The 17,543-nt window shown below is 39.6% G+C and overlaps 1 protein-coding gene across 3 annotated transcripts; it reads right to left on the bottom strand.

Annotated features, from left to right (window-relative positions):
* Position 1: 1 nt before the first annotated feature.
* Positions 2–16,363, bottom strand: LOC117253824 (interferon-induced protein 44-like). Of its 3 annotated transcripts, none has more exons than XM_033621556.2 (9): positions 16,215–16,363; positions 13,167–13,324; positions 10,450–10,590; positions 4,933–4,984; positions 4,512–4,707; positions 4,020–4,172; positions 3,445–3,616; positions 2,917–3,017; positions 2–486 (listed from the first exon to the last, which is right to left on the bottom strand). In XM_033621556.2, exons 1-9 carry the CDS (start codon positions 16,241–16,243, stop codon positions 295–297), a joined length of 1,194 nt encoding a protein of 397 aa, XP_033477447.2. In that variant the 5' UTR covers positions 16,244–16,363; the 3' UTR covers positions 2–294. The 3 variants fall into 3 exon arrangements, with proteins under 3 accessions (XP_033477447.2, XP_078025017.1, XP_078025018.1); XM_078168891.1 differs by having other exon boundaries at positions 4,020–4,166; XM_078168892.1 differs by lacking the exon at positions 10,450–10,590 and having other exon boundaries at positions 16,215–16,362.
* Between the last annotated feature and the right edge of the window lie 1,180 nt (positions 16,364–17,543).

Raw genomic sequence — 17,543 nt, 5'->3', positions numbered from 1 at the left:
ATATCTCAGACTTCTGTTTTTATTCTGAATCACACCATTTTGTCCATTACAATCTGATTTCTTTTTTGTAAAAAAAAGTAAAAAAAACATGAGAAAAATCAGTTCAATATGATAGTTTAAATCCTCTATTTGAAACATTTTATGTGACTATACTGTAGCTTCGTTATTACCACCAGGAGGCGCTAAAGTCAGAAATGTTCAAACCCCACACACAAAATTCCCTCCTCCAAATGTCAACGATGACTTTCTTCATATTGTCTGAAAGACATGTTTCAAAAGCTCAGAAATGTATGTTTAGATTATCTTTGGCCCTGCATCTTGTGGTGTATTGTCCTGGAAATACAGGTCAGCATACTGCAGGATGTGGTCGACAGCACTAAGCAGAAGCACGTCAGTGTCCTGGTCCAGGTCCAGCTCTGACGAGTAGTTCTTCACTGGGACGATGTAGGAGGTGGACATACCCAACAGATCTCCTGCTTTACTCATCTACAAACACACACACACACACACCACCATCAGTATTCAGTTCCTTCAGCTGGTTGAGAACAATGCCAGTCGTAGTTCCTCATATTTGAAAATGTTTCTCAGCCTGTGCCATGATAAACAGTTACTAGGGCCAGGTATTGGTACTCGATACCTCTAAGGTATCAAACAAATTAACCCAGTACTGAGTACATCGAAACGTCTCCAGTCAAATGATACCGACGTTTTCCTTTTTGTACTGGTGAAGTCAAGCATGGTCTTGACCTATTTGACAGAGTTAGAAGTTTAGCATGTCAAGATGCCACTAAAATTATGGCTACTGTAAAATTCTAATTAAAAGCTGAGCCCCAATGAAACGCCAAGTTCCTTTTTCTTTGCTACATATTTTGACAAATTTTTTGACAAACAGGTCTCGGTTAGACGCGAAGTCTGGTTTCCATTGACACTGCTAAGCAGTCATTTTTGTAGAAGTTCTTTGGATGTAAAACCTCTTAAAGCCCACTGGATTGTTGGTTACACGCTTGAGCTAGCGTTAGTTAGCTGCTTAGATCACTCATACAAAAATAAATGTTGAAACTTTTGTCAATATAAAGATGCTACACATCGTTAGCTTGGTTAAATTCTCCACAATTCAGTCATTCAGCTGATTTGAAGAAAAGATGAGAACCAAAGCAGGTTATAATTTATTTAGATTTAAAGGCAGGAAAGGTGCTGACCGCCTGCCTCTGAAGAGGTTATTTAGTCTGAATGTGTCCATTCCTCGTTTATTTATATTCCTTTAGACCGTAAGGGTCCACTGATCAAAAGAACCAAAATGGGGTTTCATAAAAATTAATCCAAGTTGTTAATATAGTTTTCAGAGGATAAAGAGTGATCTTGTGTCAGTATGCAGGGTGCCATAATCCTCTGGTGCAGCAAGACAAGCTTCATAACGTTCTCTTTTCCACCCTATCTGTCTTTCTCTTGCTGTCTCTGATGCAATGTTGGAGCTAGAATGTTTCTTAGTTAATATGTTATGAGATAGCCCAGTTTTTTTTTACAAAACAATATTCATACTGGTTGAAATAAACAATTTAAGATTAGTGTATTCAGTTCAGTGATTGAAGCAAATCAAAGCTCAGGCTGTAAATTAAAGTTTTGCAGTATACTACACACCACTACAGTCACATTATAGGTATCAAATGAAGTACTCAGTTGGCATTGGTTTCGCTTTAAGGGTACTGGTATCTTAATATTTTAAATGATACCCAGCCCTAATAGTTACAGACTATGACTTGTGTTAACCTCACTGCTCCAAACAAAATTGAATGTATTGGAATAGCAGGTAAATAGACATCAGTCCAATAACCATCAGGCTCGTCTGAGATGGACTGACACAAAGTGGAAAAATGTGCTGTGGTCTGACGAGTCCACATTTCAGATTGTTTGTGAAAAAGAGGAAAAGCCCTATCCAGACTGTTACCAGCGCAAAGTTCAAAGCCAGCATCTGTGATGGTATGGGGGTGTGTTAGTGCCCATGGCATCATGGGTAACTCTGAAAAAATGGGGTGGTCACCTAGTAGTGACGATGTTTCCAGCCACCGCTCTTCATCAGATGGCTTGAAACGTCGTCACTACTAGGTGAAATAAATCTCACTAAATAGGAGCCCTGCAATGTGCAAGCTTTTTTCATTTTTTTTCATTTGGCTCAGCACCTGCACAATTTTGTTTGTGGATGTGCGTGCTTTTTCATTGTATCATGGGTAACTCTCACATCTGTGAAGGCACCACAAATGCTGAAAGGTACATACAGGTTTTGGAGCAACATATGCTGCCATACAGACGTCTTTTTCAGGGACGTCCCTGCTTGTTCCAGCAAGACAATGCCAAGACACATTCTGCATGTTTCAACAGCATGTCTTCGTAATAAAAGAGTGCAGGTACCTGCAGTCCAGACCTGTCTCTCATTGAACATGTGTGGCACATTATAAATCACAAAATATGACAACAGAGACCCCGAACTGTTGAGCAGTATAAGTCATAAATCAAGCACGCAGGGTTATTTACTGATTGTTGAAATAAAAGGTGATGTCACACAGTGGTTAACATGTCCCTGTCCCAAATTTTTTGAAACATGTTGCAGACATCAAATTCATAATGAGCATATATTTACAAAAAACATTAACGTTTATCAGTTTGGACATTAAATCACCTGTCCTGGATTCAACTGAATATATGTCAAATATAATGTAGAAATCATTGTAATTGGTTTTCATCTGAGTTTTACACAGCCTCCACACTTTTTTGGAATCAGGGTTGTAAATACCCCGTTTATTCTGTATCTACATTTTAACTCATGTACAGCAGCAGTGAAAACAAATTCTATCATCCAAGCCACTAAATGAAAAAATAAAGTGCTAGTATCTCAAACTGCAGATGACTTATTCAACCTACCGTGTCGCGAATGATGTGGCTCTTGTAAACCTGAGTGACATCTTTGGCTGTTTCTCGACATATTTTGTCTATGTGGGTCAGCAGAGCCACCTGGTGGACACCTAACAGACAGAATACATTGCTCTCATGAAGGTTTCACAGGAATAAAACCGTTTTAATTGTTACATCCAGAAGAATAAATTACTGACAGTTATGATTTTAACAAAGCTTTCATTCAGTTGATCAAGCCCAAAGTTGTGATGCACACTGGTCCCTCTGCGATTCAAACCACAGCAAAAGCCAAAAAAATTAGATAAAAATAAAATAAAGAGAGGTCAGTGAAATCTTAACGCAATCTAAAAAACAAAAATATAAAACAACAACAAAAATAAATTCAAAAAATTAAATAAATGCATTAGGGTTAAAAGTAACAGAAGTACAGGTCTGCCACCATGATTTAAAAAGTCAAAGCCCATTTTGTCTGCCAAGGCACTTCAATCTGTGCGTGAAAATGTCTTTGTGTTTGACTGCTAGTTTGTCCTTTGTTACCCAGGTCACTGATGTGCTCTCGGAGATGCTGGAAGGTGATGCTGAAGCGTTTGGAGTAGGTCAGGATTTTAGAGGCGTCCACCACAAAGGCCACACAATGGATCTTGTCTTTGAGGCTTGGCCTCTTCACATAGCCCACAGTCTCAGACCTCACTGGCTGATCTGGGCTAAACTGGGAAACAGAAATTAAGATATTGAACTGTTAACAAAGAAAAACTATAAAACCCAAACAACTAACTAAATCCGTGCTAATGTTTGCTAAATGGCACTAAACACATTGCATTACTGAGGCTGACAAGAATGTCATTAGTTTAGCAGGTAGTTAGTTGCAAGTCAAAGTAATGTATTGGGAAAAAACAGAAATTTTGACCTGAAGGTGGCACTAGAAGAAAAGTCAGAGGATCATTAGGTCTGTACAAACTTTTGTGCCAATCTGACAAGTGGTTGTTGAGATATTTCAGTTTGGACCAAAGTAGAGGACCAAACAACCAAACAACAGAGCGACATTGCCATCTTTGGAGCAATGCTGCTAGCGTAGCTAAAAACCACAATATTACAATATTGATCCTGCTTACCTTGTGTCCCTCAGGTACATGACCTTTAATGACAGACAGGATGTCATGGAGGGTCAGTCCGGCCATCTCTTCACCCCCCAGTCCAACAATATCGCACAGCACCAGTCCAGTAGGATCCTCTCCCTTCTGACCATGGATGTTGAAGGACTGCAGCTTACACACACACACACACACACAAGAAGGACGTTGGTGTCATTCAATAACTAACTTTGAGATGGGAGTTTACCAACCTCATGACAACCAGTCAAATTCCATTCACAGACAAAGACCATGAGATTGAAAGCCAGTAAGTGGACATTGAGTTAAGATGTCTTTGTCAACCTTTGAATTAATTTTGTATGACATAATATTTTACAAAAAAACAGTATTAAACAGTATTTCCCCATTTCTAGAAAACCAACAATGATTATCAGTTAATTCTGTCCCCACGTCCATTCGAAGAGAATGTCAACAGTTTTAGTGATTTGCCTCGGTTACATGCTCCACTTGTACCTTCTTGGTGAAGCTGGTCGAAGAGGAGCCCACCATGGCCCGGTTGGTGACTCTTCCATTAAACACTGACTGGACTGAACTGACAAAGCTGGACTTTCCAGAGCCGACCGGGCCCAGGAGGAGAACCCGAGCCTGAGTCCCCTCGTCACAGCTCTGCCTGTAGGAGCTGACAGTCTTCATCAGGCTTGTCCTCTGCCTAGATTAAAATTTGAGATACTTTCTATTCAGAATAATTTCAATAAAAAATAAAGGCATGGGAGGAATGTATTCATTAAATGAGCTGAAGGAATAATAATTAAAGGACAACATTCATAGTGTTTAAAATGTGTTTTCTTGTTGCTTTAAATGAGCAGAACCATATTAATTTGACTGCTGTCTGAAGTGTTTGCAAACTCGACTTGAATGTCAAAGTTTTACTCACTCTTCTGTCCACTCCACGTCTCTCCATGGAGATTCCAATGTTCCTTGAGCTCCTGAGGAGAGTTTCAGAGTTCATAAGGTTTATTGAAATATCCAGTGTTTCTTATTTTTCACTTCTTATGTCTTCTATCTGCAGTCAAACAACTTGTCTCTGTACTTGTTAGATCTTAGTGCTGCATTTGACACCACTGACCATCACATCTTACTTGTATTACAAAGACTAGAACATTTAAATGGCATTAAAAGACCTGCACACAGTTGGTTTAAGTCCTTTAAAATCAGATTGAACCTAGTTTGTACATGATAATAATCCTTAATGCACACCAAAGTTAGTCATGGAGTTCCACAAGGTTCGGTGATTGAACCAGTGCTATTCACCCTATGGGCCCTATTTAGATGGTCTAAAACGCGAAGCCCCAGGCGTGCGGCGCATGGGCGTGTCCCAGTCACTTGCCAGTTAGACAGCGCGTTTTTAGACTGTGCGCCATGGCGGAGAGTCTAAAAGGGTTGGACTTACTCTGTGAATTAGTCATGGGTGTGTTTTGGGCGCATCACTCAATAAGCCAATCAGAGTGTCACCTCTCATTCCCTTTAAAAGAGGCACGATTGGAGCGCATGGCGGAGAGCTAGTTAGATGGCGGACCTACCAACTGGAAAGAGTGAGCGTTTTACAGCTGAGGAGACGGATCTCCTCGTGCAGGAGGTGAAGGCCCGTCAGAACCAGATCTACGGGGACAGCAGACAGGCACCCAAGCTCCCCCAGGTAAAGCAGGCGTGGGATCACTAATACAAGAAAGATCTTACTAAATATCTGTGGAATATTATTCAAACCTGTTTTCATCATATAACAGAGCACAGCTGTCAGGACTGCCGCGGAGCTCCCCAAGGTGCTGATCCTGCAGCTCGGACCTGTTCAGCGTTTTCTCCCCCACCCACGTTTGTTAATTGTTTTTACATGTTTCCTAGAGCTGTGTTCTGCCTCTCATTTGCATGTGTGTCCTCTCTACACTCAGATAACAATATAATAATATAATATAATGTAGCCTAGTATAACATTTTAAAATAAATGCAATGTGTGGGCTTTGGTTTTCTATCAAAAAAATGATTGATTGGTCAGATAATTTCACAATTTCATTTGTCATTATTACAAAGTATCCATCCATCCATCCATCTTCTAACTGCTTCATCCTCTTGAGGGTTGCACGGGGGGGGGGGGGGGGGGGGGGGGGACATGACTCCCCCTTCAATAAAGCTGCACCCCCCTAGAATAATTTGAGACACAATTAATAATTTTTGAACAATGCAGTAGTATTTATTAAAAGCACAATGTAAGTGGGGCTCATTATAATCGCGCAATAATGTGCTATTTAAATCTTAAAAGATTTAGTCCCCCCCCTCCCATTCCTAGTAGTGGTATATCCCACACTCTTTCCAACAGGCGGGGCTAGCAGCCGTTAGTACTTGGCAGCAGTTGCAGCGTGTGGCTGGACCTGGCTGCCCACATTGCGCGGGGTAAGATGTACTCTCGCAGATACAGTTTAACTTACACAAGTTACAACACATCCCATTTACTGTTACAACAAGCCCCAGGCCCAGGCTGATAATATAAACTGTCTGCAACATTTTTCCTGCATTGTTCAAAAGACAGAGTTTAGTGATAGTCAGAGAGGACAGGAGAGAAAGAAGAGGGAGAGGACAGGACAAGAGCAGTCAGGGACGGAGCGGCTCGTAGTTAATATCTGTAGGCTCTCCACCTGTCAGTGAGACAAACATGAAAGACGTGCAGTTTAACTGACGAGGAGCGGCCATTACGCTCGATTATTACGCACGGTTTTGAGGTGCACAGCGGCAGATCTCACAGCACACTGTTTATAAACCAGTTTACCAGTTTAATTGCAGGAAATGTTTATCTCACTGCCGGTAAAAAAACGAAAAAAACAAACAAAACGGTTTGCTCCTTCAGCCAGCCAGAGATGAAGGATCCATTCCACACACCTGAGCCAGATGAAAAAGAGGGAGAGAAGGAGAGAGATCGAGTTTCGGTCTTTGATGAATGAAGCCTTATTGTTTTGCTGCTATTAAACAATGAGAGACATGTTTTCTCCGTTTACTTAATAGCATAAATATTCACACTACTGCGCACGGGGAGACAGAGACCTGCTCTGCTCCAGACACACTCAGCACCTTGGACAGCGCGGTGCACCTCACTGTTGTCGTTGTGTACATGTTAATTTGATTTTAGTCATTTTGTTTTAAATCTGGACATGTGCAGGTGGACTCAGCCAGTGCTAAGAAAATTTAATTAAAATTTTACTGTTTATTGTCCCCCCCCCCCAACTATGAAATGGGATTTTCGCCCCTGCAACCATTCACGCTCACATTCACACCTACGGACAATTAGAGTTATCAATTTATTCCAAATTATGATGATCATTATTACTGCGATTAGATCATTCTGATTAATGACCATTAAGATGTGTTTCTGATAAATATTTTAATTTGCACAATAATAACCTTTCACATTGTAATCATATTTTTATTTGTTATCTTTTGCATATGTGTGGCTGCTTCGTGTGTCTGAGCAGAGTGCACGTGCGTTGTGCACCTGCCTGCCTAGAGACGCATATTACTAACTTGTTTAACAGCGAAATACTGCGCCCTTGACTTTAGACCAGGTTTTTGTTGGTCACTGGCACATTTGCTTTTTACGTCATCTAACTAGCAACGCGCCATGACTGCGCCTGACAACTCCTCATTTTTAGACCAACACACCCAGAGAAGGGCAAGTTCATTTGCTAGTTAGACGAAGAGGGCGTAGGGCGTGAAAATGACAACTGCGCCTTCATCTAAATAGCAATGACACTTGCGACATGGATTATGCGCCCTCCGCCGTCCGCTATAGACCATCTAAATAGGGCCCTAAATCTGCTTCCTTAAGTCAATATTTTCAGGAAACACTCAATAAATTTTTATTGTTGAGCAGACAATATCAGTAAAGCCAGACGAAACCAATCAATTAAGTAAACTAATGTCTAGTCTTCAGGATATAAAGACCTGGATGACCTGCAATTTTCTGCTGCTCAATTCAGAAAAAAATTAAGTTACAGTACTTGGCACTAAACACCTTACTCTGGCCTCCAGCACTGATGTAAGTGATATGTCCTTTAACTCCCACATAAATCATCCCTCAAGCCCTGCCTTTTTCCACCTGTATAACATTGCGAAAAACAGACACATGCTCTCTCTCAAAAAGATGCAGAAAACTACTCCATGAATTAGTCACTTCCAGACTTGATAACTACAATCCCTTATTATCAGGCTGCCTCAGTAAGTCTCTAAAAACTCTCCAGCTGATCCAGAATGCTGCGGCACCAGTACTGACGAGAACTAAGAGACAAGATCATATTTGTATGTAAAATCCAGATTTAAAATCCTTTCCTATGAAAGTCCTATATGGTCAGACATTTACATATTAGAACACTGTGCTCCCAGAATACAGGCTTACCAGAGATTCCTAAAGTCTCCAAATGTATAATAATAATAATAATAATAATAATAATGATAATAATACTTAGCGTCATCATCATCATTGTATTTATTAAGCACTCTTCAAGCAAATAAGCGCAAAGTGCTTTCTAAGGTGAAGAAACACAAAACAAGCAGCATTTGGGACAATTGTCAAGCAGTAGATAAAAAGATAATAGATAGATAAAAAAAAAACAAAAAAACATATTATACATACTCATGCTTATTTACATACATGCATTCATACATGCATACATTCATTAGACATGCAAATACCTAAAACTCTACTTCTGCATCAAGATACAATGAAAAAGGCTGCCCCTGGCATCATTTTGGTAATGCCCGGAGCTTCTGCCCAAGCAGCAAAATAGGATGAGTAGGGATGAGATCTCATTGATCTTCCAGTTTTGGTCTGGGAGGCAGACACCCTACCCACATTTAAGAGTAGGTGTTACAACTTTACTCTTTGATAAAGCCTTTAGTTAGGGTTGGCTTTAGGGATGTAACGATTACCGATATTACGGTAAATTTCGGTTAATTTTTACACGGTAAGAATTACCGTTTATGTTTAAATTAATTGCATTATTGCGGTGGATTATCAGGATATGTAATAACAGCCTCATTCAAGTCTCGCGATGCAGGCGCTGCGTGAATGCGTACTATGTGTAAACACAAAGAATGAAAACATGGCAGAAGGTGGTGATAGCGGCACGCAGGACATTTTCCCCCCCAACTAAACGCACAAAGTCTGAGGTCTGGGCGTACTTTGGGTTTCTGAAGAATGCCGAGGGACAGCTGGTGGAGGACAACTATCCTGTGTGCAGAACATGCAGAAAGAAAGTTGCTGCGAAGGGTAGCAACACTACAAACCTGCTGGCTCATCTCCATGACCGTCATCCACAGCTTTACAGCCAATGCAAGTTATGCTATGCAAACGTCAGTTATTGTGTGAGGGACTTTGGTTTTACTAAGATTGTCATAATGTGTAACTCTCGACGCATACGGGACAGTTGAGCCGTATCTGTCCTCCTAAACGGCGACAAGGTTTTCCGTTTTCGTTTAAGACACTTAGGAGCTAATACTAGCTGAGTAGCTAATAGCCGTATTAGCAGCTATGTTGCTAACGTTAAGTGTTTCAAAACGAAACAGAGCTGAAAACACTGAGCGGAGCTGACAGAATATAAACTGACGTAACGTAACGCTAATTGAGATCAACTATGATTGAATCACTGTGATTATGGTTATTGTATGGCGAGCTAGAATCGATATAGACGGCCAGTTATGCTTTCTCGACATAAGCTCAAGGAAACAACATAAAACGCTGCCGTGTTAACCTTTGACCGAGAGCATGCACTCCTTTTGTCATACAGGTAATCCTCTGACTCACATGCACACTTCTAATGTGTAAATTATTCTGTGTAATGATAACCATTGCCCTTAGGGGTTTTTTGGTTTCTCCTGCACATTTGTGATATCTATTCTATATATTGTATGTCTTTTGTTCTACTCTTGCATTGTTTTGTTTCATATAAATTTTTCCTCTCATGCTAATAAATAAATAATATATAAATTATTTACATATTTTGCTGACTGTTAAAATGCACCAGACAAATAAGCTTTGCTCCTATAATGTGTTTACATATTTTGTTAATTTAAAATAAAATTTTCTGTTGCTGTGCCAATCCCTTGCCCCTTTAATGTGAAAGTTTCATTTTAATATAAGTTTTTGGCTGTTAACATTTTGGTATGATAAGGAAGTTACAAGATTTAGTGAAGTTATTTCAATGTATCTATTTTTTGGGACATTTTACAGTGCTTAAAAAAATATCGTAATATTATCGTTTACCGTGATAATTTGGTCACTATAATCAAGATATCAAATTTTCCATATCGTTACATCCCTAGTTGGCTTCCCTTGATACACTGAGCTCCTCTTCCCTCCTCTCCCTCTTCATATGCACACATCCGTGTTTCATTAATGCATATCACTAACTTGGCTTCTTCTCCACAGTCTTCGTGCTTTCTCGTCTCACAGCTCTCCATGGATTGCGGTTGCTCCTGGATTGTGGGTTGTGGTTGCACCTGCTGCCTTGGTCCTGCTTGATGCCCACTGCTGCTGCTATTCTTATTTTTTCTATTATAATAATTACAAAGACACACACACACACACACACACACACACACACACATATATATGTACATATATATTTAATATATTATGTGTGTGTGTATATATATATACACACACACACACACACACACACACTAACCAGCCACTTCATTAGGTACACCTTGCCAGTACCAGGTTGGCTTCGGAACTGCCTTAATTCTTTGCAGCACAGATTGAACAAGGTGCTGGAAACATTCCTCAGAGATTTTGGTCCATATTGACATGATGATATCACGCAATTGCTGCAGATGTGTCGTCTGCACATCCTGATGAGAATCTCCCGTTCAACCACATCACAAAGGTGCTCTACTGGATTGAGATCTGGTGACTGTGGAGGTCATTGGAGTACAGTGAACTCATTGTCATGTTCAAGAAACCAGTTTGAGATGATTTGAGCTTTGTGACATGGTGCGTTATCCTGCTGGAAGTAGCCATCAGAAGATGGGTACACTGTGGTCATAAAGGGATGGACACGGTCAGCAACAATACTCAGGTAGGCTGTGGTGTTTAAACCATGCTCAGTTGGTACTAAGGGGCCCAAAGTGTGCCAAGAAAATATCCCCCACACCATTACACCACCACCAGCCTGAACCGTTGATACAAGGCAGGATGGATCCATGCTTTCATGTTGGTTACGCCAAATTCTGACCCTACCATCTGAATGTCGCAGCAGAAATTGAGACTCATCAGACGAGGCAGCATTTTTCCAATCTTCTATTGTCTAATTTTGGTGAGCCTGTGTGAATTGTAGCCTCAGTTTCCTGTTCTTCGCTGACAGGAGTGGCACCTGGTGTGGTCTTCTGCTGCTGTAGCCCATCTGCTTCAAGGTTCAACATATTGCTGGTTCAGAGATGGTCTTCTGCAGACCTTGGTTGTACCGAGTAGTTATTTGAGTCACTGTTGCCTTTCTATCATCTTGAACCAGTCTGGCCATTCTCCTCTGATCTCTGGAATCAAAAACTATGCCACGTTCAAAATCACCTCCCCATGCTAATGCTCGGTTTGAACTTCAGCAGGTCGTTTTGACCATGCCTACACGCCATGTGGCTGATTAGCCAATTGCGAGCAGCAGTTGAACAGGTGTACCTAATAAAGTGTCCGGTGAGTGTATGTGTGTGTGTGTGTGTGTATATATATATACATATGTATGTATATATGTGTATGTATATATATATATATATATATATATATATATATATATATATATATATATATATATATGTATGTATGTATGTATGTATGTCTCTCAACCCAACCACCGGGGAGACAGACGCCCACCTAGGGCCTGGTTCTGTTTGAGGATTCATCCTCCTCATCAGAGAATAAAGGGTAAAGGGTATGGTGCTATACCTGCTCTGCATATGAAAAGTGTCCTGGGATAATGTTTGTTGTGATTTGACACTTGACTTCTTCTGAAGATGACATGCATGAAAGTAAGATGACTTTTAACACGTACCATGCATTTATCACTTGATTTATTTTTATAATTTAATAAACACACAGTCAGACGTCACATCCAGATATTTACAGAAGCTACAATGGAGTCTATTGCCACAAAAAAATTCTGCAAGTCTCTTAGAGCAGGTTGGTTTAGTGATGCTTCCAGAGATTTTCTGGATTGTATCATCTGGTTGAAGTCACTGTTTGTCTTCTTAGTTTGAATACTTTGCTGGTAACTGTATTAAATTACAGTAACTGTATTATTAATTGCAAATCCAGTGATGCAGTGCTTTTGTACCAAACTTTTAAGGATTGCTACTTTTCATTCAAAGTTTGCAGAACATTTAACACAGTGTCGAAACTGAATAGGCACCAGAAACTCTTCTGCTCACTATATTCAAGGTTTTCCTTAATGACAAGAAATCTCAGTTCATTTAGTGTACATACATATATCGAGGGGTGTCACATGGGGTGACAAACCAGGCTGGGCACCTACTGTACTGTATGTTCACCCATGGTCTTTACCCCATGGATGCTAACTTTCTGCCTCAACCTTCCTGTGGACACAGTACAAACTGGTGTATAATTGTATTGTCTTTCCTTTAGCTGCAAATAGCTCAGAGAACAGGACATGCAGCTGTAAGGTGTAAGGGTTTGCAAATGTAAAGTGGGAAAATAAAGGTACAGTGGTAACAGTTGCCCACTTTCATTACAGTATAAGGTTGTGCTGCTGGACAATGATCAGCAAATCATCACAGTGAGGAGCAGCAGCTCTGGAGAGCTCCCAGGACGTTAATCTGATTTGACTGTAAAAGAAAGCTGTTTTCTTTTTTTTTCTATCTTGCTGAGCACTTTTGGGTTAACGAGTCTGTCTTTTTTTTAGACCACATTATCTGATTCTGTTAATTGCATAAAGGGTTTGGCAGTAACCATTTACAGTGGAGCACGATGGAACACAGTCATGTGTCATATTTTCAAATTAGGTCCACTGGATTTTTTTAACAATGCATCTGAAAAATGGAGAAAAACCTTAAAAGTACATATTCAGTGTCAGTGTTGGTTCAACAGTTTTCTTGGCATGGATCTGTATAATAGCCTACCTGGGAATATAAACAAAGGTCTGTTCTCCTCTCTCTCTGTTGAGCTGGCGAATATGGAGGCACTGACAGCATCTTCTGCTGCCGTTCCAACAGTGGGTTGGGATGAAGTAGTTGGAGCTGTGACGAGTGCGCGTGTGCCAAATGAAAAGCCACTAATACTGTTAAGGAAAACAATCACAGGAGTGAGAGTTAGAGCAAAGGCATAGGAGGAGAAATTAAACAGAACATTTTTGGTTAATGGTCTTGCACTTAAAATAGTATATATGTGACCTAATAAAAATGTGATCTAAAAAAAAAAAGCTGCATTCTTGAGATAATCTAAGTGAGTTTCCAAAATAGTTTTGTGATTAAACTTGAGTTCAGTCAGGAACACTTAAGTCAAAGAAAAGTATTATATTTGGCAGTATAATTGTTTAATATATTTCTAAGTTTCTGTATAATAGATCTCTACTTAACTTCTTATCATACTTATCTACTTGTAACAATGTGGGAACTGATGCTGTGCTATCACATAAGCCTCTAAGTTACTACCAACAGTAGGCCAACTCTTTCTATATTTCCATAACATTAATTAAAACTAAATCAACCATGGACAGCATGAAACATCTTTAAAGGATTCTGGCAGGTCATCAGCACCAAATTTGTAGGCTAATTGCTACAGCCCCACGAGCTGATTTATTCATATTATTCAAAGGACATAGTTACTACAATGTGGGGAAAATGGTTACAGCATATAAGCCTATAAACTGACTGAGATCTGTTTAAAAAAAATCCAGCAACAGACGTATTTACACACTTATAAAACATTGACAAAGTGTCTCTCGTTCCTTCCCTCCCTCGGCCTCTCCGTTGATGCTCTGTGCATAAATAAGATTAATAGCCTCAATAAATAAAAAGATTTCAATCATTTTCCAGCACAAGATTCATTTGAAAGGCCATGGAAAACCACTTTTCAACTCCCCCTACAAAGATTTTTAATTGTTCCAAACTCCAATGGGTTTAGGCCTACTTGATACTTTTATACTCATGTTATAGTTTTGTGGCCTGTGCTGCAAACCTTTAAACCTCTATAGCTCCAGTGCGATGTGCAAAAAGTTAACATACAGCCCTGCTTTTTATTCTAAAGAACTTTCAATGACATGTTGTGCAGTTGTATATTTTCAAACAGGGGAATAAAATCCCTGTCTTTGCATTTTATTCTGATCACAGAATATTCACAAAGCTTCCTAGTGATAAGAGTTGCTCCTTCTAAGAAAATTCTTAGAATTGTGATGTTTTCTTAGAATTTCCCCTTAAAGTTAAGACTAGATCCTTGTAAAGATAAAAGTTATTCACAGAGCATCTTAGACCTTAAAAGAGCTCCTAGGGCGATAAACTGTTAGGAGAAGGGAGGAGCACTTTTAAGAGGCTTAAGAGTTTCCTAAGCAGAGGAGAAAATGGTGGAAACACACAGAGGTCAGAGAAATGGTCTCTAAACACAAAATGACAGTGAGCAAATGAAATGCTACAGATTAGATTGTGCAGGCATAATATTTGTGGTTGAACTCATTTGGGATATGCACACACTTCCCACCTAACAAAATAACGATATAACGGCAGAAATAAAATTATCACAATATTGAGATACTTGAAAAACTGGAAAAATGCAAGAGTGCAACAGTGATGACTTGAGTCTGTCTCAACCTTAGATCAGCAGAGTGATCACACCAACAATGACAGCACTGTCAATCTCATATCGTGATGCAGTTAATTTCATTTCCACTGGGTGTCCACACCTTGCAGGCTCACAAAGCGTGTCTGTGACAACCAAACACATCTGTTAAAAGAAAGCATCATACCAAGCAACAGGGTCAACCACACCCCCTCACTAAGATAAAAGTTTCTGTCCCTTCCTTGCTCAGAGCTGCTCTGAGAACTTTCCTAAATCGCTCTTAAGCTAAGACTCCTTACTGAAAGTTTTTAGTCTAGGAGCTCTCTTAGAGTACTCTCAGAATGTTTGTGATTACAGCCCCTGGTCTGGTTGCCAAGCAGTTCCTTGTTTTTAATTCAAGTTTTTCGGATGTATATATAAAAGCAGGTTGTCCACTACCTCAAATTATGTACTGTCCATTCCTCGATCACCCTGGAAGTTATTCATATTCCTTTAGTCCGTAATACTCCTCTGATAAAAAAAAATGCAAACAATTTTTCAAAAAAATTAATTCAAGTTATGAATATTGTTTAAACAGGATAAAGTGTTGGTATGCTGGGTGCCGTAATCCTTGAGGGCCGTAACTCTCTTTCTCTCTGATGCACTGTCTGTCGGAGCTAGATCAAATTAACCCAACATTAATGATCAACGATTCATAATTGAGCTGAAGCCTAATTTTTTTATATAAAAAAAGATTACTGGTTAAATGATTAAATGATAAATGGTTAAGAATTATATTTCACATCTTTGCTGAGCAACAGTTTTGTGTGAGAAGAATTAAAGGCCTGTCCCAAATACAGGCCTGTTGATTTCAGTGATTTAAGCAAACAATGGCCAGGGCTATTGTTTAACGGTAATATTATTATTATCATTATTATTATTATTATTATTTACTTTACTTAATTATTCCCTATAAAGCAGGCATTTGTGATATAGTAATACTAGGCTATGTAAAAAAAAAAAAATTAAATTATTTAGTGATTAACTGCTAATAATGTGCTCTCTTAATTTGGATGACCTGTCAGAAGTGAAGCACGTTAGCTCAAATAAGCTATCACTTAGCTTCTTTACGGTGTGACATACAGGTTAAAAATTATCTACACTTCCTGTAAAGACGGATACAACTCAATTTATTGACGCTAATTAACGTTGGGTCAATAACGTTAACATGAACTAATGTCTGCTTCTTAAATATGTCTCAGTCTGGCTCTGATAGCAAGCGTTAGACAGTTTACAGTGTGGACACAGTCAAAAGTTAGCACAGGTTAATAATTGAACTGTCACCTTCACTGACATCCTCTGTGAAGCTTTGCTATAGGCTATCTACCTGCGTGACTTTAAGTTGCATGAAATATTACCTGGCTGGTTTTCCAAATGGTTTCTCCATTTTACCGCTGTGTGAAATTCTGGACGTGGCGAATGATAAGACAACTGGACAGAGACGGGTTCCTTTACATAGAAAAGAAAGTGAAACCTAAAGGCAGGACAGCAAATAGGAAAAATGATGCTGCATTCACGTGCTCCTCGGATGGTCCCACTTCCCTGGTCAACAAGTCGTTCTTCCCACTTTGATGAGTTCAGGCGCTCTAAATCCTGATGTGGAAATAACTACAAAAAAGATGTGTTGTTTTGCCAGAACATTTAAACCTATCAGTTTAGTTGCTGAAGCTGCGCCATTAAATCCCCTAAATCTACATACAAAAATATTGCTTCTCCTGACTCATGCTAACAAAAACACCAACTAATGGTTACAATTGCAAATTACAAAAAAATGACATGCAATACGTGAATTAATAAAAAGTTTATTACCATAAACTGAACATTTGCTTTTGTTCGCCATGTTTCTGCATGTACTATGAGCTGAACTTGGCAACTTGTGTACAACATTTTTGTGAATTTAAGGGGTGTTCACGTCATTTCTCCTGGTGGGAAATCCGTTTTCCGAATATTCCGACAACCCCTGAATGCAGCCGCGGTTTATTTGCACAGTACCAGTTTATTGCTATTATCCATAAACAACAGAAATGAACACTTGAAGGGGAACACCACCCAAATTCAAAATTCTAATATGTTATATCAGTGACTTTGGAGAGTTCAATCAACATTAGTGAACATGAACTACTCTCTCTTAAAGCTAGACACCAGAGGAGTGAGCCTCAAACTTGTGATGTCACAGGGTAAAAAGTCTGGAGCTGCTTCATTAATGAGCTGCTTCATTAATAAGAGCCTGCTTCATTAATGAGAGCCTGATTTTGTTTGATATCTTTTTTATACCCCAATGACCTTTACTCTATTGTGGTGTTAATAGGTCTGAAACAGAAAATGTAGCCATGTACTCCAAACATTCCCCTGGGTGCTCTCAGTGTCATCTATAACACCTTTCCCAATTAATTATTAATGGAGCAGCTCCAGACTTTGTACCCTATGACAGTGGTTCTCAAATGGTGTTGTGATGTCAGTCATGTTCCTCGTCACATGACATGCGGTGCACCCTGCTGTGTTCCAAAAGTTGAACTGTGTTTATCCCAGAGTGGAGCCAGTGCACCCTGAAAAATAGGAGCTCAGGAACACATGTGCACTGCAACAGTGTCACCTTGTGTTTGAGCACGCCTGCCACACGTCTACATTGAAAACAATGAATCCGAGGGTGCAAAAAAACATGGCATGTGTATGGCCCCTCAGTGTGT

This window comes from Epinephelus lanceolatus, chromosome 6 (assembly GCF_041903045.1).
Source record: "Epinephelus lanceolatus isolate andai-2023 chromosome 6, ASM4190304v1, whole genome shotgun sequence".
NCBI classification, from domain to species: Eukaryota; Metazoa; Chordata; class Actinopteri; order Perciformes; family Serranidae; genus Epinephelus; species Epinephelus lanceolatus.
This window is presented reverse-complemented; position numbering and strand designations above follow the sequence as displayed.